The sequence below is a fragment of the Trachymyrmex cornetzi genome, unplaced genomic scaffold, assembly GCF_001594075.2.
Source record: "Trachymyrmex cornetzi isolate Tcor2-1 unplaced genomic scaffold, Tcor1.1 scaffold92, whole genome shotgun sequence".
NCBI classification, from domain to species: domain Eukaryota; kingdom Metazoa; phylum Arthropoda; class Insecta; order Hymenoptera; family Formicidae; genus Trachymyrmex; species Trachymyrmex cornetzi.
Window position 1 is genome coordinate 49,357 of NW_017300267.1, and position 22,385 is coordinate 71,741.

At 32.0% G+C, this 22,385-nt stretch overlaps 3 protein-coding genes across 5 annotated transcripts in view; 2 read left to right on the forward strand and 1 right to left on the reverse strand.

The window, feature by feature from the left end:
- LOC108769530 (omega-amidase NIT2) overlaps nt 1-3,371 on the forward strand; it is an 8,281-nt gene extending 4,910 nt beyond the window's left edge. For both annotated transcript variants that reach the window (XM_018520551.1, XM_018520550.1), the window contains 4 exons: nt 275-459; nt 1,765-1,933; nt 2,432-2,665; nt 3,044-3,371. In XM_018520551.1, coding sequence (XP_018376053.1) covers nt 275-459; nt 1,765-1,933; nt 2,432-2,665; nt 3,044-3,138 — 683 coding nt within the window. In that variant the 3' untranslated portion in view covers nt 3,139-3,371. The remainder of the gene's footprint in view (nt 1-274; nt 460-1,764; nt 1,934-2,431; nt 2,666-3,043) is intronic.
- A 3,641-nt stretch (nt 3,372-7,012) lies between these two features.
- Nucleotides 7,013-18,372, reverse strand: LOC108769558 (uncharacterized). Of its 2 annotated transcripts, none has more exons than XM_018520593.1 (4): nt 18,302-18,372; nt 14,410-14,618; nt 8,951-9,099; nt 7,013-7,480 (listed from the first exon to the last, which is right to left on the reverse strand). In XM_018520593.1, the coding sequence occupies exons 2-4, from the start codon at nt 14,486-14,488 to the stop codon at nt 7,304-7,306; spliced, it is 405 nt and encodes a 134-aa protein (XP_018376095.1). In that variant the 5' UTR covers nt 14,489-14,618; nt 18,302-18,372; the 3' UTR covers nt 7,013-7,303. The 2 variants fall into 2 exon arrangements, with proteins under 2 accessions (XP_018376095.1, XP_018376094.1); XM_018520592.1 differs by having other exon boundaries at nt 18,040-18,360.
- Nucleotides 18,373-20,232: 1,860 nt separating this feature from the next.
- LOC108769560 (katanin p60 ATPase-containing subunit A-like 2) overlaps nt 20,233-22,385 on the forward strand; it is a 5,028-nt gene continuing 2,875 nt past the window's right edge. Inside the window, exons 1-3 of the mRNA XM_018520594.1 lie at nt 20,233-20,531; nt 21,451-21,521; nt 21,904-22,083. Of these exons, the coding sequence (XP_018376096.1) occupies nt 20,469-20,531; nt 21,451-21,521; nt 21,904-22,083 (314 nt within the window). The 5' untranslated portion in view covers nt 20,233-20,468. The remainder of the gene's footprint in view (nt 20,532-21,450; nt 21,522-21,903; nt 22,084-22,385) is intronic.

Genomic DNA, 22,385 nt, shown 5'->3' on the forward strand with positions numbered 1-22,385 from the left:
TGCCACATAATACATCTTTTCATACCATAAAAATTATGTCTAAGACATTTTGTCGAAAAATGAATAGTTTCGGAAATAATTGTTTGCTTCCATACTTTTTCCCCACCCTGTATAATAAATAAAATCTTAGAAGCTAGAAATAATTATAGTATTTCGTTTATATTTTCAATAAAGATCAATATTTTTATGCTAAATATATATATAATTTTATATATGTACATTACTTATTTACTGATTTATCATGTTTTATTGATGTTTCCTATAACACAAATAGCTCACTTTGCTCGATATGCCGAGAACATTCCGGACGGTGAGACGAGTGCGGCGTTGTCCGAGGCAGCAAGAAAGAACAATGTCTACGTGATTGGTGGTACAATACCGGAGAGAAACAACGACAAATTATACAACACCTGCACCGTATGGGGACCAGATGGAAAACTCGTAGCTATGCATAGGAAGGTTACTGAAATCGATGTTGTACATTATATAATATTGATGTATCGGGTGTTTCAGACCACCCGTCCCACTCTTTTATCTTCGCAGTATAAGGTTCAATCGAAAGTGTTCAGGCAAAAGTTGTAGGGTTTCTAAAGACCTATTTACTGGCGCTATGAGTTTGATCTTGGGTGGCATCGCCAAGGTCAGGTCAAGATCACATCGATTTTTTTAAATGGAATCCCCTATTTTTCATTATATTTTCTTGTAGCTTACCTCGAGAACTTTTCAAAACACTATAACAAAATATTTTTTATTAAATATTTTTCGAGTTACAAAACTCGAAAGTTAACCGGTATTAGCATTATGCAAGTTATCCGACCGACAGCTAAAACCTCTTGAATGTTGTTCAGGATCATGTCCTGGATAACATTTGTCAAGATTAAGTTCACTGGTGATTGTACCTCTTATTTTCCTTTTTACGTAAAAATGAATTTTTAGTGCAAAAATGAAAATAAGAGGTACAGCTTGCAATGGCCTTGATCTTGACAAACGTTATTCAGGACATGATCCTGAACAATACTCAAGAGGTTTTGGCCGTCGGTCGGACAACTTGCGTAATGCTAATGCCGATTGTACTGTAACTTTCGAGCTTTATAACTTGAAAAATATTTAATGAAAAAATATTTTATTATAGTGCTTTGAAAAGCTCTCGAGGTAAGCTACAAGAAAATGTAATAAAAGATAAGGAATTCCATTTTAAAAAATCGATGTGATCTTGACCTGACCTTGGCGATGCCACCTAAGATCAAACTCATAGCGCCAGTAAATAGGTCTTTAGAAACCCTACAACTTTTGTCTGAACACTTTTTTCGTTTGGACCTTATACTGCGAAGATAAAAGGGTCGGACGGGTGATCTGAAACACCCGGTATATACAACGTTGTAAAAATGTTCTGTGTAAATGTGCATGCGCGTACATGTGAATGCGAGAGGTGGTTTTCTTTAAAATATTTCAATATACATGTGTGTGTGTGTGTGTGTGTGTGTGTGTGTGTGCGTGCGTGCGCGCGCGCGCGCGCGCGTGCATATACATATATTTTTTACAAGGATACATTTCTTGTTTTTCGAAAGTATACATATATTCTATATATTTTAAATATTTGAATATTTAAATATATTTTCAGCTATTAATTTAAAGTAAAGAATTTACTTAAAAGAAAAGTTGAAAGAGGGAAATGTGTACAGTATATAAATAGATTTTTTTCTACACGAAACATGTGCTATATGAAACAGGGTGCACTTTAAGTATTAAATTTCTTCTTCACAGATGCATTTATTCAACATTGACATTAAGGGAAAAATTACTTTTCGCGAGAGTGACTCCCTATCCGCCGGCAATTCCCTTACTATCTTTGAAGCGAAAGGTTGTAAAATCGGTATTGGCATTTGCTACGATATCAGATTCGAAGAAATGGCGCGATTATATAGAAACAAAGGTGAACGTTGTATTTTAATATATAATATGACAAATTGATATATATACATATATATATATGTATAACAGGAATACTCATTCCTTTCTTGTTATGTTCAAATTTGTGCAATTGCTATAATAATCGTCATGCAACATCATTAAAAAAATAATTGCTATATCTTTTATTTTTCTCATGATTTATGAATTGCTACTTTTACAAGAAAATAGATCGATTTAAATTTAGTTCTATTAGTAAAGTTAATACTTATATGACAGTTTTTATAATTTTCTTTTTTAATCTCATTCAGTAATTAAAAAATATTAAATTTGCATACGAATTTATATCCTTACGTATGTAAATGTATTTTGAATGTATTTGCATCCGAATTTCTTAAGCAATTTATCTGTATGTAAATGATCATTTACACATATATTACAAGTATGTGGCAGAATATTTAATTGAGATGATTTTACTTCTCAAACTATGCCTCTAAATTTTATTCTACGACGACGATATCAGGTTGTCAGCTGCTGGTGTACCCGGCGGCATTCAACATGACCACTGGCCCGCTGCATTGGTCACTGCTACAGCGTGCCAGAGCAAACGACAATCAATTATACGTAGCCTGTGTGTCGCCGGCACGTGGCTCGCCGCCTGGATACGTTGCTTGGGGGCATACTCAGTTAACCAATCCTTGGGGAGAAATACTTGGCGAGTTGGATGCCATCGAAAATATGATAGTCTCTGATATAGGTAAATTTATTCTGCAATAGAATAATGACTAAACGGCACAATTTGCAAGTTACAAATCAGAATATTTAAAAAAAATTAAATATTTTCTATGCGGTAAAAAGAAATATTTTTTTAATTGCAATCAATTATTGTGTTTGAACAGTTACATATAATTCTTTTACTTCTTCAATACGTGCAATTAATAGAAATATTATAATTTATTATATACTTACAATTAATACGAAAAACGTCAAACAAAGTATACAACTGTATATAAAATATAAATATACGTATAAATTAGGCGACATAAAAAATTTATATATAAATCTATATATTTGTAACATTGGCATCTTAATAACATATAACTATATCTTACATCGAAATAATACATTATTACAGATTTAAAAATTGTGGACGAAGTCAGAGAGCAAATCCCGGTCTTTAATCAACGTCGTACAGATCTATATGACACTATTTGGAAGAAAGAAAATTAGGAAGATACGACGATGATGATAATACTCATGCGTCATTAAGTAATTTCTCGCATGTATCATTATAGGCAATCCTATATGATGATTAGCTATTTATGGGTAAGGGCTTTCAATTTTACATTTTCAATTTTACATTTTCATTTTTACAATTTCTCGAATACTTTATATATAGATAAGTATTTTGTATCTACACGTGTTGTAAAGACCCATGCGATACGATATTATAAATATAATTGCCGGCAAAAATCTTATGAATAAACTTTATATTATTTGATGTACAAATTTTTACTTTTGTTTTATTATTAAATCTATTGACATACTTTTTTGTTACTCGAGGGAATTAAAGAAAGATTCGTTCAACCCAAAACCATATTCAAGTTTGTTTAATATTTTGGATTAAATTTTATTGTAAGTTCATAATAATGGATTCTAAATGATCACTCATACATAAAAGGCCTCTTGATTATTACATGATATAACTATGTGAAAAGTACATATTGTAATATTAAAGCTATCCTCTAGCTTATTTACATATATATATATATATATATATATATATATATATGTTTGTATCATTTTTCTTGTAAAAGAGTACACCAGGTTTTTATAAATAAGTTTAAAAGAATTGGTCGATTAATAATTCTTTTTACTGAATTGGGACAGGTTATAATAGAGAGTAAAAGTATTGGTAAAGAATAGAGATAAAGAAGAGAGTAAAAGTATTGGTGAGGCTTTTAGGAAAAGTGTCATTTTATATTTCCCACCAGCCAAGGATGTCATTATCGTCCCGTCAAGATGAGACGATAAAAGTTAAATAAATTCGATTCAAAATTTATTATCATACATGGCTCGGAGATATTATACATAATGTACATTATCTAAACATGAAATCCTTTATACTTTCTTTTTAAAATATTTAGAAAGTGATACAAGTATATTTTAATTTAAATCTTGAGCATATCCGCGAAGCATCGAAAAATTTGGCAAAACTTTTTTTAAAACTTTTTTAAAATCAACATTATATTGTATTAAAAACTAGATCACATCCGAGCCAAGTATCGCACATACTATAAACGTATCTATTGTAGAGATGTGCAATACGCGTATCGATAGTAAAAGTACACGTATCGCACATCTCTAATCCATTGTATATAAGCTATAATAATTTAATCTTAAACATTCTTTTTATTGCACTCACTCAAATGGCTTCAATAGCACCGCTTGTCGAACTTGGCCTTGATTTTTGCGCAAAACTTAGACAATGCACTTATATAAAATTCAAATGCAAGTCGAAATTAGTCCGCCTTCGGTATTGAGAGCGGCTCAATTGAGATGTTTAGTACCTCAAATTGACGCGATTGAAAGATTGCCTTCAACGCTTGAATGTGACATAAATATTAGATAATAAGTGAGCAACTGTTAACAACGGAGACATATTACAAATGATTATTAAAGTAGTCGTGCAAAAATGTGAATTTCCATGTAATGGATCGAAAGATATATATCTGTGAAATAAAAAATATATAAATTATTATACTATATGCAATCCGGGCCAGTTCGCGCTGGATTATTCGAATGCGCCTTTGAGTGTAGACATGATTATTCGCAAATACTCTCTGTGACAGAGTAGATCTTAATTCACACATATAACATTATTATTCGTGTTACCTACAATCTCATGGTTTTCTCTTATGACTTCTTGCGCAGTCCAAGATTGTAGAACATTTTTATTAGCATTAAATATAACGTATGTTTGTAGAATCTTAAGGATAAATATCATTTAAAAGAATAATAATTCTTCCATATAACAATTCTTTTTTCACATAGTAAATAGAATTTCCACGTAATTAATCGATTATAAATATTACATTAATCAATATATTATTATTAGATAATTATTACTATCGCCATCCTTAACGTGATTACGGTTGTTTCTTCTCCTCATCTTTCTTTGTTTCCAATTTTTTAAGGGTTCGGGTTGCTTTTGTCAGAGACATTCACAGCACTAAACCTCTGAGATTCGCAAAGTTATTGTAATCTAAGGACAAGGGCAATAATCAAACGCCGTAAAAGTATATCACAGGCAAGCATACGTGCGCAATTACTGGAATACGTGGTGTCGCAATACTGCAGACTCTCAAATATTATAATATTTGTGATATACAGCGTTATGTTCCTTACAGCGACAAATTACTTATAATAGCACCGTATTTTCATTTGCACATATTTTCTTTTGTCATGAAAAGACCAAGAAAGCACATTCGTGTGTGTATGTTATATTATTATTATATAATTTGTATGGCCCCATGTTGCTCTGTTTTATGGCTGGTGTTGTGGCATTAGAATACTGTGTCACATTTTGTTAAAAGCAGTCAATTCTTTTTTTTTTAGATAGTTTCCAACAAGCGTTATAAGGTAATTCTGTGACTCTATGAAAAGATTCCAAAGTCGCATTCGCACATCGTTTATTAATTTCAATTACTAATTGTCAAATTTCGAGATGTTAAACTGTTCGTATATTACAATTTATGCTTCAGCTAATTTATCGGCCAACAATTAATGGCGCGGTATTGCAAATCGACAGTAATTATAATTAAAGCTTATATTATATCGCATGAAAATTCAGGCGCTTATTATAATTATCGTCGCTTTGAAATGTCGTGCGAATAATAGTTAATTGGTAATCGAGTGTTAGTTGGAATAAGAATAATCGAAATGTTTTGTAATACTTATATGGAAGCGAGTGAAAGAGTTATATATTGTCGGGATATCGAAATAGTATGCATTTTAATATGATGCATTTTATTCATAAGAAAGTGTGTTTTCGAAAGAAACGGTTGTTTACCGGCATAAATAAGCAAAGCGAACGAACGGTAAAAACGATTGAATTGGAAATTGAAACGAGTCTCTCTTTTAAGCAAAGAATTAGAATATTACGCACTCGAATTTTCCAGTATTCGTTATCGCGCACTAATCTCTCAATCTAACACGTTCGTTATCACATTGTTTCGCGATATTGGAAAAATAAAAATTTTGATCTGTTATACGTGCACACGCGTGCACAATGTCTCAATTTTCAGTTCTTCGTTTTCAGTTTCCTTTGATCGTCCATCGTGCGCGAATATTATCAAAGGCAATCAGAATCAGATGTCTCGCCAATTTTTATATCATTCATTATTACGATTACGATATCGCTTAGATGATCGCATTCTCGAGAATTAGTAAGCCGAGAAAGCTGATTGAGAATTGAACAATGAAATAATTTTCTGACGATAATTTTGTATGCATTATATTGCACATGTTCTATAAACAAAACAAAATGCTGAATTTTACTTCGAAACGAGATCAAGTACGTCTCTTATATGACAGTGGCTGACATCTGATTGTGAGTGTTCGAATTATTCCAAGAGCTACCCACGTCATTCCTTGATGTTTGAATACGTGTAGAATTTCGATATCTAGTTCGCATGGCGTCTGATAAGTGTTATCATGTCGAATTTAACAAAGTGGAAAAATATGAGGAAATGGATTTTGAAAGAAAACAAAAAATCAAGAAAATGAAAAAGACTTTGCGTTTGCGTGTATATGCTCCAAACCCAACTTATACTTAACTTCTTATAAAGTGTTTATAAATTGCTCTTATCAAAATTATGAAAGAAATGAAAAAACACTTTTTTTAATTTGGCATATGATGCAATAACAATAATTATTATATTGAAACTATCGATCGAAACGATTATATCGACTTTTGTTATTTATTAATCACAAAATAAATATTCCGTTTTCTCATTCAATTTGTTATAATTATTTAAACAGTGAGACTTGCTCAATCTTCAATTTAATTAAATCGGTTTACTGGAAGAAATTCCAGTTCTCTCTCTCTCTCTCTCTCTCTCTCTCTCTCTCTCTCTCCCTCCGCCCTTAACTAAGCTCGCGCTACATGGACGTCTTAATTGCTACATCGGGTGAAGAATATGCTGTTCGCCAAAATACTGCGTATTCGCAGTATGAAATAAATCTGCTTCGAGTCGTTTCTTTGTACGTAATCCTGTCGTCATCATCATATATTATCTTCACCAATATCACTAACGGACGAATTCTTCGCGAATTATATCCGATAAGGGTTTATGGCGACGATAATTGCAATGCGGATCTCGTCTGATCGTAATTAAGGCACTATCGATAACGCGGTCAATATTATGCTCAATAGGTACAGGACAGAACTCTGCTCTTGGATCTTGGACGATCCGCCAGCGTCGTACACATCCGGGCCACTCCAATCGTCACTATCGTCGAGACACTCAAATTCACAGCAGCGTTCACCCACGCGGAATCTTTTGCATTTCTGCGAAACAATCAGATCAGTATTTGAGAACAAGTTTTTCTAATAATTTGAGACATCGTTAAAAACAACCAGATCTAAAAATATACTATGGTTCTTCTCTCACAGAAAATAGCGTTTATACAAATATGTATAAGATTTATTATAAAGATTGCTTTTCTTGTTCTATTATTTATTATGTATATATATATCCTCTTTTATTCAAAAAATTTTCTATTGATCGGTACATATAATTTAGATCATATACTTTTAAGGTATGTTAACACAATAATATTGTTATAGTAAAAATTTCTCTCACACTAATTTTTACTTTATTTTTAGTATAAGAAACAATTTAAAAAATTTCCACTTTAGAAAATTACTATTTTGTAAAAATCAAATTTGATGAGAAAAATTATAACGTTGTGTCAAAATATGTTACCTTATTTTCTTTTCGTTATGTCTATTATTAACTCTTCAACGGCAAACATGGATCATTCTATGCAGTCCATGCCATTTCTAACAGTTTTTATTACCTGCGTAATTTTTATAACTTTTCCAAACTTTTTTTTCAAACTTTATCTACTAGCCAAATAATTTAATAGAGACCTTAAAGAACATGTGTAAATTTTTAAAGAATTTTTCAAGCATTTTAACAGCCTCAAAATCGAGTTGGACACAAATGATCCATATATGTGCAGTTCTAATAAGGTGCTGAAAATAAGTGTGCCGTTGTAGAGTTAATTAATAAACTAATATAGAATAATATTGTTTAATATTATTAAGTTAAGGTAAATATATTTATTTTGTTGTAACAGTTGTTCAAAGTCTTCACTTGAGAACTATAATATAGGCGATTGCGTTTATTAACGGCATAGCGATCATCATTACGTGCGTGTAATATACTATGTATACGACATGGAACTGCGTGCTAATTTAGATGGCAGCGCATGTATGACATTGATTGATCTAATCGGTGACATGGGTATATAAAGAGTATAATTTAAAAAATGCAGTTAAAGCAACGAATGCTGTACATGCGCGTAAATTGCAAGGTCACCGCGACTCGCGAAATGCGATTCATTTGCGAAACTATAACACACAAGTCAGTTATTTTTTTCTTTCTTATTCTTCTTTCTCGTAGTGTTGTCTCATGTCTGAGGCGTCGTGATTTAGAAACTCTCTCTTATTACGCTAGTAATAAGAAATTACCTTTTGCATGAAAAAATTTTAACGCGCTATTGTCTTCCGATAATTAAAAAAAAAGCTACAAGGACCGCTGTCGGTCAAAAAATTAAACAGTAAGTGATTACACGCAACTACACACTAAAGTGTGTCACAATTTACAAAATAACCCCTCGATCCTCCACTAAAATAAAACGTAGGCATTCAAATGAGTAAAAAAATATTTATAGGAATTAATTCGATCCGAGGATATGGGTTCGAATTACTCGTAGATATACATATATTCTTCATATTCTCGAATATACTCACGTATGGTGGCGTACAATAAATGGCTTGACACCACATAGGCTCGGAATGATAGCAGACGCAGAGACTGCAAACTGCAGGTCCTGGCACGTAAAGGAGGCCGTGTTTGACAGTGCCACCCTGAAAATCCGTACAATTCTCCTCCAGGGCGTCTGAAATAATTTATTTTATTACCTCGCAAATTGACAGTTACGCACTGTTAAATTTTATAGGGTCGAATTAAGTCAATGTGAGTCGCCACTGCTCCTACTCAATAATATCATTAATTTTAACTAAAACAATGGTTATATTTGGCACTATACAGTATCAATTTAACATTATATAGTGTCAAATTTAATTATCATTTTAGTAAAAAATAACGATATATTTAGTAGGAGAGCAGTGGCGACTCACATTGAGTTAATTTGACCCTATAAAATTTAACAGTGCGTAATCCAATTTTTGTAACCATGCATCGACACGTATATACAAACAAACTTGAAAACTCTATTTGAAAATGAGTGTAAATCGACAATATTTAGATGCGATATTACATTTTTTTAACCATTTACGAAACTTGCAACATTTAAATCAGTGCTGAGATTTACTTGCACATTGCGGCCGATTTTCAGCTTGGTTCCTGTCCCTTACTTCGATCGGCATTTAGACTGCGCGGGTTGGTTTAAATAATATATCAATCTTTTTTTAAACAAGTCATTATAGTTACTCATAAAATAAAATTCGTTTTTAATTAAATAAGTTAGTACAATGCTATAAAGATTCGAGAGGTAAATATATAGACAGAAAACAATTAATGCAATAAGATAGAACAAATGTATATACATATTATATTTAACTAAAGTACAATTAAGTAAAATATATAAAATAAAAAAAACATTGCGCATTAAAAAATTTTTTTAATTAAAAAATAATTTCATCGATGCAGCATTGATAAAACGTCGATTTTCTCGATGCAGCGTTGATATACATATAACCGTTGATAATCGTTTAATTTGATATCGACTACATTTTGTATTGAAGAAGATCGACATTTTATCAACGCTGCATCGAGAAAATTGAAGTTTTGTCAGTGCTGCATTGATAAAATTCTTTCGAAGATATCGAATCAATAGAACATCTAATATAATTATAATCTTATATTGGAACCGGATCACGGCGCTGATCAAAGATCCCCTAATCATCAGATGAAGTTATATTTTCGGCTTCTTAAACGTGAAAATTAAATCGCGTATCTGGGCGCAGGTGGGATTGAACTCGAATCTACACTGAGAAAAAAATATAGTCAATTTTAATAAATATTTAGTTCAATACTGCCAACTAAACATTTACTTACAATAAATAAATATTTGTTCAGTAAAAAAAAAATTGTTAATTCAAATTAACATTTTTTTTATCAAATAAATATATCTTTATATTTAATAAATATTTAGTTGGCAGTATTCAACTAAATATTTATTAAAATTGACTATATTTTTTTTCAGTGTACAGATCGCGAGTCAATCGCACCGAGCGGCAACTCGCGACGCCTAAAAACACTCTGTATAATAATGTATAATATTTTTGGTAAAATAATTCACAATTATGTTTCAGATTTCTTCGAATAATGTAAAATTTAATAATGAAAGAATCGTGCATGTATTATTCTTATAAATTAAATTAAATGATTATTGTTTTGTGAATACTATACTCATATATTATAGGGGAGAGTTGGTTAAGTCTTACTAACAGTTAAATCGTATCTTCATTGTACTTTCTAAACGAAACTTTTTTTTTAAAGATAATGACACTGATGTGACGCTGGCAGGTAGTAACTAGTTAAAACGTTAAAAGTTAAAAAAAAAGGTTAAAAAGTTAATAACTTTTAACTTAATTTAGTTAATTTTAAATGTATTAATTTTTAACTTAATTTAGTTGCTTTTAAAGTTTAATTTATTAACTTTTTTAAATTAAAAATTTTTCTATCTCTCTTAATGCTAATATTTTTTTTCTTTTAAAGTCGAACATTAGAGAATTAATTTTAAAAAAATTCAATGATTTTATGATGAGAGATCTATAATAAGAACCACACCATACGGTAGTTTTTATTGACTCGCTAAGTTTTGTCAATTCCCGCTTATATTTAAATCACACTAATTTTAGGTATCATAAACGTTATATTTCAGTAACATCAATATAAAATGAGCCTTAGATGAAGAATTGTTGTAGAACAGTATGCATATCCATCCATTTTCTAAATTTTCACGTATATTTTTTGTAACAAGTATCTAGTCGATATAGTCGTAAACATGCATGAGCAGTCATTTCAAAAGTTAAAGAAAGTTAGATACAGGTTAAAGAAAGAGAAATAACGCAAACATATATCCTTTTCTCTCGCAAGATTTTGACACAAACGCCTTATATGGTGTGACTCTTATTATATGTATATAAGTAACTTACATGTGACTATAAAATTAAATTTACCTAATAATCTATATTTGTAAGTTTTATTTAAAGTAATCTCATTTTAAGAAAAATTAGGACATTTTGATCTCAAAAATAATTTTTTTCAAAATTAACTTTTTTTACACTTAAGTTAATTCAATTTTAACTTAACTTTTATTAAGTTAATTCTTTATTTTTTCAACTTTTAACTTAATTTTATTAATTTTATAAGCCATTAACTTTAACTTAATTTAGTTAAAAAAAAAAAAAACATTAACTTACCCAACCCTGGACGCTGATAATATGGGTTAAGAACTATCATTTTGTTTTGTCTTCGAGTCGTCTGTTTACGAGTGACATTAAAAATTGATTTTGTTCGGTGTCTGATCTAAGTTTTGATACAATTTACCTGAAGTGTTATCAGTACAAGGTGGGTAATTGAATTATAGTGTCCTATAGGGTTATAATTGATATTTAAACTCTTTTCGAGTATAGCATCAAATTAGCAAGATATTTGTAAGTTATGTTGCTATTGGCAAATGTGTAAAAATAGAAGGAGTTGGGTAAATCGTACTTGTCGCTGGTCTTTATATTGTACCTAATACGATTTTCGCAAGTGACGCGAGCAATATGTCGAGGTTACTACCGATGTGAACCTGGCGCCCAACTTGAAAAATAAAAATTAATACCATAGGGCGTTTGTACTTCGTTTGTACCTCCCTTATTTTCGTTTGTACCCCAAACAGTTAAACAAAAAATGAAATATAAAAAATGGCCAGCGCCCAACTTTAATATTTTTTAATTTCATTTATGCCATTCGAAAGAGAATCGTTTGTACCTGTTTGTACCTCCCTTACTTTCGTTTGTACCTCAAAGGGTTAGGAGATACAGCGCTTTTCAATTTTTGCGCAACCCCTATATAGCGAAATTCGCTAATTTTAAAGATATCGAAACGGGACCAACGGCCTTCGAAAGAGAATCGTTTGTACCTGTTTGTACCTCAAAGGGTTCGGAGATACAGCGCTTTTCAATTTTTGCGCAACACCTATATAGCGAAATTCGCCAATTTTAAAGATATCGAAATGGAACCAATGGCATTCGAAAGAGAATCGTTTGTACCTCCCTTACTTTCGTTTGTACCTTCAAGGGTTCGGAGATACAGCGATTTCAAAATTTCGGAAATACGCCAAGAGGGGAAGTTGGCCATTTTTAAAGATATCGAAATGGGATCAACGGCATTCGAAAGAGAATCGTTTGTACCTGTTTGTACCTCCCTTACTTTCGTTTGTATCTCAAAGGGTTCGGAGATACAGCGCTTTTCAATTTTTGCGCAACCCCTATATATCTCCGAACCCATTGAGGTACAAACGAAAGTAAGGGAGGTACAAACGGGTACAAACGATTCTCTTTCGAATGGCATAAATGAAATTAAAAGATATTAAAGTTGGGCGCTGGCCATTTTTTGTATTTCATTTTTTGTTTAACTGTTTGGGGTACAAACGAAAATAAGGGAGGTACAAACGGGTACAAACGAAGTACAAACACCCTATGGTATTAATTTTTATTTTTGATAAAGTTGGGCTCCAGGTTCACATCGGTGAGGTTACTATTATAATAAAAAAGGACGTATGGTGGATTGGATTCAGTGTGTCAGGTGCTCTAAATGGTTGCACGAAACCTGTAGTGACAATCCTGACGTTTACCAAAACTGTTTAAATAAACGCTCAAGAAAGTGATTAATAATCACTGATTACTTATCAACTATTGAGTCTTTCTATTAATTTTTTCTATTGAGTCTTTCTATTGAATCTTTTCTGTTGTGACGGAAAAATCCGTAATTGATTTTATTCCCAAAATTTATTTTTTCAAAATATCTGACATTTTAATATTCTGAAATATAGTGCAATGATAGCTTAAATCAATTTAAGTATTGCTTTTTATTTTGTTTTCCTAAATGAGTTTAAAAAACGCAGAGTCTAATTTCTGTTTTTATAATAGAAAAGTTTTTATTATACCTACTTAAATATGTATGTTTAGTTCAAAATTAAAAATAAATTTATTAATAAATGAGTTTTAAAATTAATTTTGTTTATTTTCCCAGTAAACAAACTGACGTTATTTATCGTCATTTTGACGTTAAAGATGTTATTTTGTCAAAATGGCAATAAGTAATGTCAGCTTGTTTGCTGTATTAGAAGTACGATTTAGGAACCAGTTGGTACAATGTAACGACCTGGTCTTCCAATCGTATCGAAAGCTACCTTTTTTAAAATCTAATTTAAACAATAATTTAATGTTTATTTTCGCAAAAGTATCGGTTTGTTTTATTGCCAATGAACCAAAGTTTAATATAAGTACAGAAATATTCTGATATCTTCAGTACTTTTGTTTACAATTTTGTTTAAACGTTAGGGGGTACGATATAGGCGACTTCCCCCTATATATATATTCAAAAATACTAAAAATAATAAAATTGAAAAGTATACCGGGCAGTATCTTGTAGACATTTTTATCCAGAGATATTTCTCTTCCTCCTCTCCCATTCCTCTCTCTCTCTCTCTCTCTCTCTCTCTCTCTCTCTCTCTCTCTCTCAAGACGCATATTATTCCGCACTCGAATCATTTAGTCCAAGGAGATAACCATTCAGAAAACAGGTGTATACCTGGATTTTGGACTTTAAGGCTTCATCGGACTTCACAGACTATCGCGGACTTTACCGGAATTTAACGTACTTCGACGGACTTTGCCGGACTTCATCGGACTTCGCCGGATTTCACTTCATCGCGCGGAATTCATCGGACTTCATTGGACTTCATCGGACTTGGAGAAATTCAACGAACTTCTGACAGTAGGTCGTACACCGGGATTCAAGAGTGGTTACCTCCTCGATTCGGTCACTATTTCTATACCGATCATACTTTGGCGTGCTATGTATAGCTACTGTTCGCTATTTGTCACTAACAAATAATAAAAATTACTTTAAGCATAGATCTTTTAATGACAATTGTATATCGATTTTATAGTATTTTTGTGTCGCTTACTTGTTCTCGTCGGCAGAAATAAAAGGATGGTCAGGCAAAACGTCCACATAAATGTCTTGCTGATGGAGGGCCTCTTCATGATCCGCAGTATGTTTACTTGGAAAAAAGTTGAATGTGCTTGTATCGAAAGGTAGTCTCTCGGTAGGGATCAGAGAATGCCTTTGGCTACTGCCTCCTTCCGTGCACTGACAGCAACAGGAACATGGTGCCTACGCGCGAAAGAATCAGGGGATACATTTGTCATCGTATTAGATCAATCTCGCGTGGGCCTCATCTAATGAATCGTAACCGCGCGATAATTGTCGTCTCGGCCTCAAAGTCCGATTACGACGGAATTCTTGACGCGCGCATATATATTGCGGAAATCAGAAATTCGCGAGAAACGCAGAACAGCTTGATAACTGCATTGAAATTATACGCATGCGGAATATTACATACTGCGTAATTGCGATGAATCGTTACATAATATAGAGAACATATGATTTTAATTTTTAAATTATAATGATTTTATTCGCAATTTCTTATGATTACCTATATATAATTTCCTATGTAAAGCATAAGCCATCATTTAGAGTACTATGGTTATTTTTTTAGATTATACATGTGCGAGAATAAATTTAAGATTTTCCATTTGCTATTTATCGATTGGAACTTTCTGGACTCGTTCATTAAAGTCAGAATTTCCAAAATTGGCGAGATTTCCTCGCCAAAAAGCTTCGCATTCAACTTTTTATCAGCAAACTTTTTTGTCACCCTTGAAAGTTACATGAGACTCAAGTCATTCGCGATTTAATTGTAATCGACGATTTCAACGCAATGAAAATCCCATTTGCCAAATATGCATTATATATAAGAGATTTGAACGGCGCAATGTATCAAGTAGCGTTCTTGAACTTGTTCGTTGTGCTTCTTCTTCTTCTTCTTCTGATTTTGGCCAGGCAACCAAGGTTGTGACTAGGCCATTGAGGTCTGCGTAAATTGAAGCTAATCGTGAATAGGAGTGCTATGCACCGGCCACCTCGAACCGGGCAGGTAAAATAAAGGATGATGCAATCAAAATGTTGGGGCGCCCCTTCAAACACTGGACGTCTGCGACTACGACGCTTCCACGACGCACGGCCGCACGCCAAGACGGATAAAGGGACTATCGAAATTGAATATAACGGCACAGTCCAAGCCGGCAACGCTTTTTAAAAATATAGTCGAGGTGACGCAATACCCAAGACGAGAGGGAACACGTCCACCTCGGTTGAGTGGTTCTTCGGAACTTTGTTGTTCGTTGTGCCAAAGTAAAGTTTGAAGTTAATAAGTATAAACTTTGGTAAATACACTATTCAATGCTGTATGTACATATGTGGGAATTTTCCATTTTTTATGAATGATAGAAATATATGATTGATTGGTGTAAAGTCTATTTTCGTAATCTATAGAGAATTTATTGAAATTACAAGTGTGTTTTGTAGTTGGGTAAGGTCACACGTGAAATGTAAGTATAAAGTCTTCGTGAATCGATTGTCGACATAACAATTCTTCAAAGCTGACGCGCGATCTGCAGGATCCGTATATGCAAAGACAAACTTTATCGCGCTTAAATATTGTGTATATATTATAGCTTCAATCGATAGTAAATATCGCCCGAATTGTCTTCTAATTATATTATTTTATATGCTTTTTTCTATTATATCCATATAAATCAATAAAATAAATTAAAGTAAAATCACAAACATTGAGAATATATATATATGTATACTGACAAAAAAATGCTGTTGATTCAATTAAAGTCTATATTACGGGCTGTTACTAACATAAGTGATTCATGTATATTTTTATATAAAAGCATAAATTATTATTTTAATAATTAAGGCCTTTATATCAACAAAAATATACTTGAATTAATCACTTATGTTAGTGACAGCCCGTAATATAGACTTTAATTAAATCAACAACATTTTTTTCTCAGTGTACGTCAAATAGTTTTTTTAACTGCATCAATCGGATTTATTTTAATTCGAGAATGTGAGAAAGAGAGAGATTTAAAAATCTATATACATAGTTTAATTTCTATTTTCTAAAATAAAATTCCTGTTTACAAATACTGCAAATACGAAAATGTAAATAAATATATATGCTGGTATAAATTACTATTCAAAAGTTATATTTACAGATTGTAACAATTTTTTAATTAAAATTTTGTTATTTTGTTAATCCAATCATGTTCTGAAAATGTTAAAAAGATATATTTCAGGAAATTCATTATTAATGCTAAATTACTTTACATGTAAGTACTGACCTTAGAATTATAACAGATGTATAAATAACTAATAAGCAATACAAAATATTTTTATTTACGTATATATGTATATATATGTATGTACAGAAAAAGCAATATTATATAAAGGATTTCCAATCAATTTTTCTGGTTTTCTAATATACGTATATCGTACAGAAAAAAAAATTTGCAAAATTCAAATCGTAAGATATAAATTTGTATCTACATAAAATTAAAACAATTGAAATCATATTATGCATTGTATATGTATTTTGTTAAGTAAATTTCTAAAAAATTTTAGAATTCGTGACTAGTTTCAACATCGTTTAGTTTCAGCCTCGTTTCTTTTCCGTAAATAAAAAATACTAAAATATTGAATGGTTTAGCTGTCTATACATCTTCCTTGCAATGTAATTATAATATGATAGTTGATTAAATTTGCAAAGTTACCATAAAATTATTCAATGAAGCTATAGTTATATTAAAATTTATGATTGCTACTAAATATAAACCTTTAAAAAGTATGCACAAATGGAATTTTGCCTCGGGACGTAAATGTATGTATATCTGTATGTATATATGCGATAATCTCAGATTTATATATGTATATAAATCTGTAACATAAATTTGTTAAAGATTTTGATGTTAATAATAAAATACTAGTATTCATTTATTTATTCTAACGTAATGCTCGGTTTAAAATACGATAATCTCAGATTTATATATGTATATACTGTAACATAAATTTGTTAAAGATTTTGATGTTAATAATAAAATACTAGTATTCATTTATTTATTCTAACGTAATGCTCGGTTTAAAATTTACTTATGAATTGGGACTGAATAGTGATACTAGTATAATATAGAATTATTGAAGCATGCAAACTTGTCTCTTTTTCTTCATCTTTTTAATGCATTAAACCATTAAACGTTAATATTTGTAACTATAAGCGGTTCATTTACTAGGTGTATCTATTAAAAATATTTTTTAGAAAAAAGAAGCAATGTGTAAATCGGATGAAATGAAAAAGCCTATATTCTTGAATTCATAAGAAAAGAAAGATAAGGAAGATAAAGACTAAAGGAATATAAAATCCCAGGAACTGCGTGAAAATGTCAACGACACGCCGCTCGTATCCGGTATTGAATTACTGTGCTCTGCTTGTCGATGAGCAGAGCACATAGGGATGACGTCAAACTCTGGGTGAACCGCTTGTAATCAGCCTACATCTGACACAGCGGGACCAACTCACAGGTTCACCATGCAACGGGTGGCTATCAGTTATCCAGACCGGCCGGAAGTAAATCCGCATAATGATACATGCTACGGAAAGAGAGAGGGAAAAAGGGTTGTGCATTACCTTTATACTACATTGCTCCGCCAATCGTCTGCTTTACATCGCTTCTTGTAAGATAGGAGGTTGCTGTTTCGTATGCACATGCAGTGCTCTTCCCTTCTTCAATGGAGATGAGAAGGGTGTATCGCACAAATAATTTTTTTATTAAACCAATGTACCAAATTCTAATCTATTCCGCGAAAGGCAAGAAATCGGTCGTTTAGAATGACAAGATAGAGGAAGTAAGAAAAAAGAGAAAAAAGAAAAGAGATGCAATCGAACGTACCGACTGCGTGTTTGTAATGAAACCTCCAAGAGGGTCGACGCGATGCGGCGCGATTGGTAGCGGCACCGACCGACTGACTGAACTCTGTCGCAGTACAAGCTCGTTCCTCTTATACGGGTCGATCGAATACGTTTCGCGCATCGCCTCTCCCTCTCTCTCTCTCTCTCTCTCTCTCTCTCTCTCTCTCTCTCTCTTTCTCGCTATGCTGCAACGAAGCCACTCCTATAGTAGGATAACGTACCTCCTGCTACCGTTATCGTCATCATCGTCGTCGCTGCTAACGTCTACAAAAAAGCGCATTCGTTGCAGTCGCTATCGCAAAATCACGTTTTGCAATTTGGATTGCAATAACAATTAAAGTGATTCATTTGGAGATATAAGCTGATTATATAAGATCACGTAAATCTAGTTGGAGCGAATGAAAAATAGTTGGGAAATTTTTCTTTTAAAAGAAGATACCCTGTTGCAATTATTAGTTACTCTGGTAAAGCTAATTTATACATATTTCAGTTAATGACATCGCGAATTAAATGCCCAAGTAGCACAGCAGCGCTTGCAAAGCGCTAAAAAAGCGATTGTATGCGCTTTATTTAATGCTTTATAAGCGCTGTGTGCTACTTGGGTGGATAAAGAAAAGAAGCACATATCAAATTTTAAAATTATAAATTTAAAATACTGTGGAATCGCACATGAATGAATGAAACTTGGCCTGCAATTTGCTACGTAGGATGTCCACAAATATTAGAGATTTACGCAACTGCAGGCTTAAAGGCAATCCCGAAGTTTGCGCGAGATATTTTCTTAACTTAAAATCGATTAAACCAATAATATAATGAATTATTCTAAAATTGAAAATGTGATAAGGCGTTTATGGAGCTAAACTAAATTTTAGAATATTATTAAGAAATGTATAAACTGTAATTATTAGACTGCGGAACTTTATGCAAAATACTTAACTGAATGTTTTGCATAAAATGCATATTTTGCAATTTTGTAAATTTACAGATGGCAATCTCAATCTTTTTACTTCACCTTTTAATAACTCTTTAACGAACAACGATTGACTGCTAAAACTGTCCGATAGTTAATATTCGGTTAAGTATTTTGCATAAAGTTCCGCAGTCTCGTAATTATAATCATTAATGTAAAATAAATGTGTAGATAATTTTGATAGAATTTTAATTTTTTACGGTCATGTAGGTAAGTAGTATATCACACTTGGGTCAATGAAATTAGCTATTAATTTCCGTTCACAAGGAGAGAATTTTCTTTTATAAAATTTAACCTGAAAATATACAATAGAATATTTTAAAGATTTTTACCATGCACTTCAGTAAAATTGATCAAACTTATTTTATATTTTATTGTAGTTTTATTAATGAATGAGAGAGATTTACATTAAAATTCTTCGAAATACAATGTTGTCCCACGATTATCATATTTTCAGGGTAAACTCCAAGAAAAAATTCTCTCCATGCACAGTTATATATGTATATTGTATTCTCTCAGATTCATTTCACCGTCATCTCTCCATCGCTACTGATTTATCATTATTCTTTCTTGCACGCGACGCGCGATCACAATCGTATTTTACTGCACTTCACTTAACGCTTGTGATTCAACGTGTAAGTTCGATACTTTCATCTCTTTGATTAATTTACTTGGTAACTTTTTATATCGTGTCTTTGATGAGAATTACTGATTGTAAATTATCATTATATATTACATGGCAAAATTAGACAAGGTGTTGTATTGCGCATAATATGCGGCACAACCAATCAAAAAGCGCCCCGAAAGTCTGTTAGCGCGACTCACTTTTCTTAAAAGAGGTTCGTTCGCGTTGCTCGAAATCCCAACAAATTTTTGCATTTATAAAATGGGTGAAATTAAATACATATTTGAGCGTTGGAGAGAGAGAATTAAAGCGATTAAGTGTCTAATTCCGCTACGGTAAATTATGAGAATGCGCATTGCTATGGCAACCGTAGGATACTTTCATATCGTCTACCGTCTTGTACCGGCCTACCGGCTTGTATTTCAAGCCTCAAAAGTGCATTGTCCAACCGAAGGAACATAAGCGATAAGCGAAAGAATAATAACATTGGTCTTGTGCTGGGAAAGGATCCTTCGATATCCTCCGACAATCTTTGGCTTCCGAGCAAGGGTCATGAACGACTGCTTGTCGTTGAACGCGACAGCCGGACGAGTCGCTCATTTGGCGCACGAAAAGGTAAGGATAAATTCATGTAATTTGGAATTGGGTGTTTTTTCTCAGAGTGATTTCAGCCATTTCTGGAATTTAGACAAGATTATGGGTGCGTTCCGAGTTACGCATGAAGAGCGTGATGTACATTTATCGTTTTATCCTTCTTTATTGTTCGATGAACACAAGGACAAATGATGCAGCATGCGCTTCATAACTCGGAACAGTCGGAACCCATATCGAGTGTATTTATGCATTCGATTCAAAACTCCAAGATAGTTTGGTGCCTTTCGGCAGTGGTACATTTGTGCGCGAAAAACACGTGAGAGAAATTAAAAATAAAAGCTTGTGTAATATTAAATCAATCGATAAAAATATGTATAGTATTCGACTTTATTATTCAGTCGATCATGATGACCATTAGCAATTATATGATTACACTGAAAAAAATTTCTGGTTGAAAATGGACGAATCAGAAATTTCTGGTTAAATTTATTAGAATTCTAGTTGAGATAACCGGAATTCTGGTTGATATTATATTTCTGGTAAAATCTACTAGAATTCTTATTTTTACCAGAATAATTATATTAATCAGAATTCTAGTTATCTCTCAATTAGAATTCTAATAGACATAACCAGAAAATTCTGATTCGTCCATTTTCCACCAGAGTTACCGTTTAATCCAACCAGACTATTTTTCTCAGTGTACCGATACAGTGCGCTGATTGAAAAAAATATCATGTTAACTTTAGATTCCGAAAGTACCGAAGCATTAATTAATAATCACTATAATGATCGATAATGATGCATAAACGAATTACTCCATAAGTTCAGATCTAAAAATCAATTATGATATTCAAATTGTATGATCAAAGGAGTAAATATATTGAATTATGAATTCAATGATGAATACATATTAATTATAATACAGTTAATTGTAAATTAGGTGGAAAAACGTATCCAAGAACGTCGGCGTCATCTCGTTTATCTTATTGCTGCTTTTTTACGAGAACAAGGGTGAGCAAAAATTTATATTTGTGTTTAATACTTGTTTAATTAATACTCTCAACTATTTGAAATACATATACATATATCAATTAAACATTAATGTTAAAATCGTGTGTTATATTCATACAAACAATAAATATAAAAAGAATAATAATACCATGAGTGAGTAAATATTTGGTCAAAAACTTCAATCTTACATAACTTAAATAATAAAAACTTGAAAATTTCTATGCGAGTTCAATTATAAACGTTTCAATATTTTAAACAATTATTAATCAATTTTATTATATTACATAATTCTTTCATTCAAAAAGTACTGCAAACTTTATGTAATAACATAAATAGTTATAAAACAAAAATTATACATATTACATCGATTTGTTCCTCGTAGTTATTCCAGTACCGCGGAAAGTCTCTTCAAAGAAGCTCAACTCTCCCGAGACATTCACGTGTGCGACAATATTGATCTCGAAACTATCATTCTCGAATATACCGATTACCATTACGCCAAATACAATAAGTATCCCAAGTTGTGCAAGAAGATAGAAGTTGGTAACGTAGCTCCAAATGTGTAAGAGAGAGAGAAATATAATTCATTATTCAGAACCGTAAAACCTAGCAGATGATTTAATCGTTTTGACAATTTATTAAAAATGCAGAAATATATATATATACAGGGTGTCCCGACCTTTTTTGCTAATCACTTTTGTGTAGATAGAGCGGACTAAACTGAGTCGAAAAGTTGTCTACTATTTTGCAATTTTCGCAATAGTTATAACAAGATATTAATTACTAAAAATTGCAAAATATTAGTCTTGAATAATTTTTTACTCAAATACTATCAACTTTACAGAAAAACTGCAAGAGACAAAA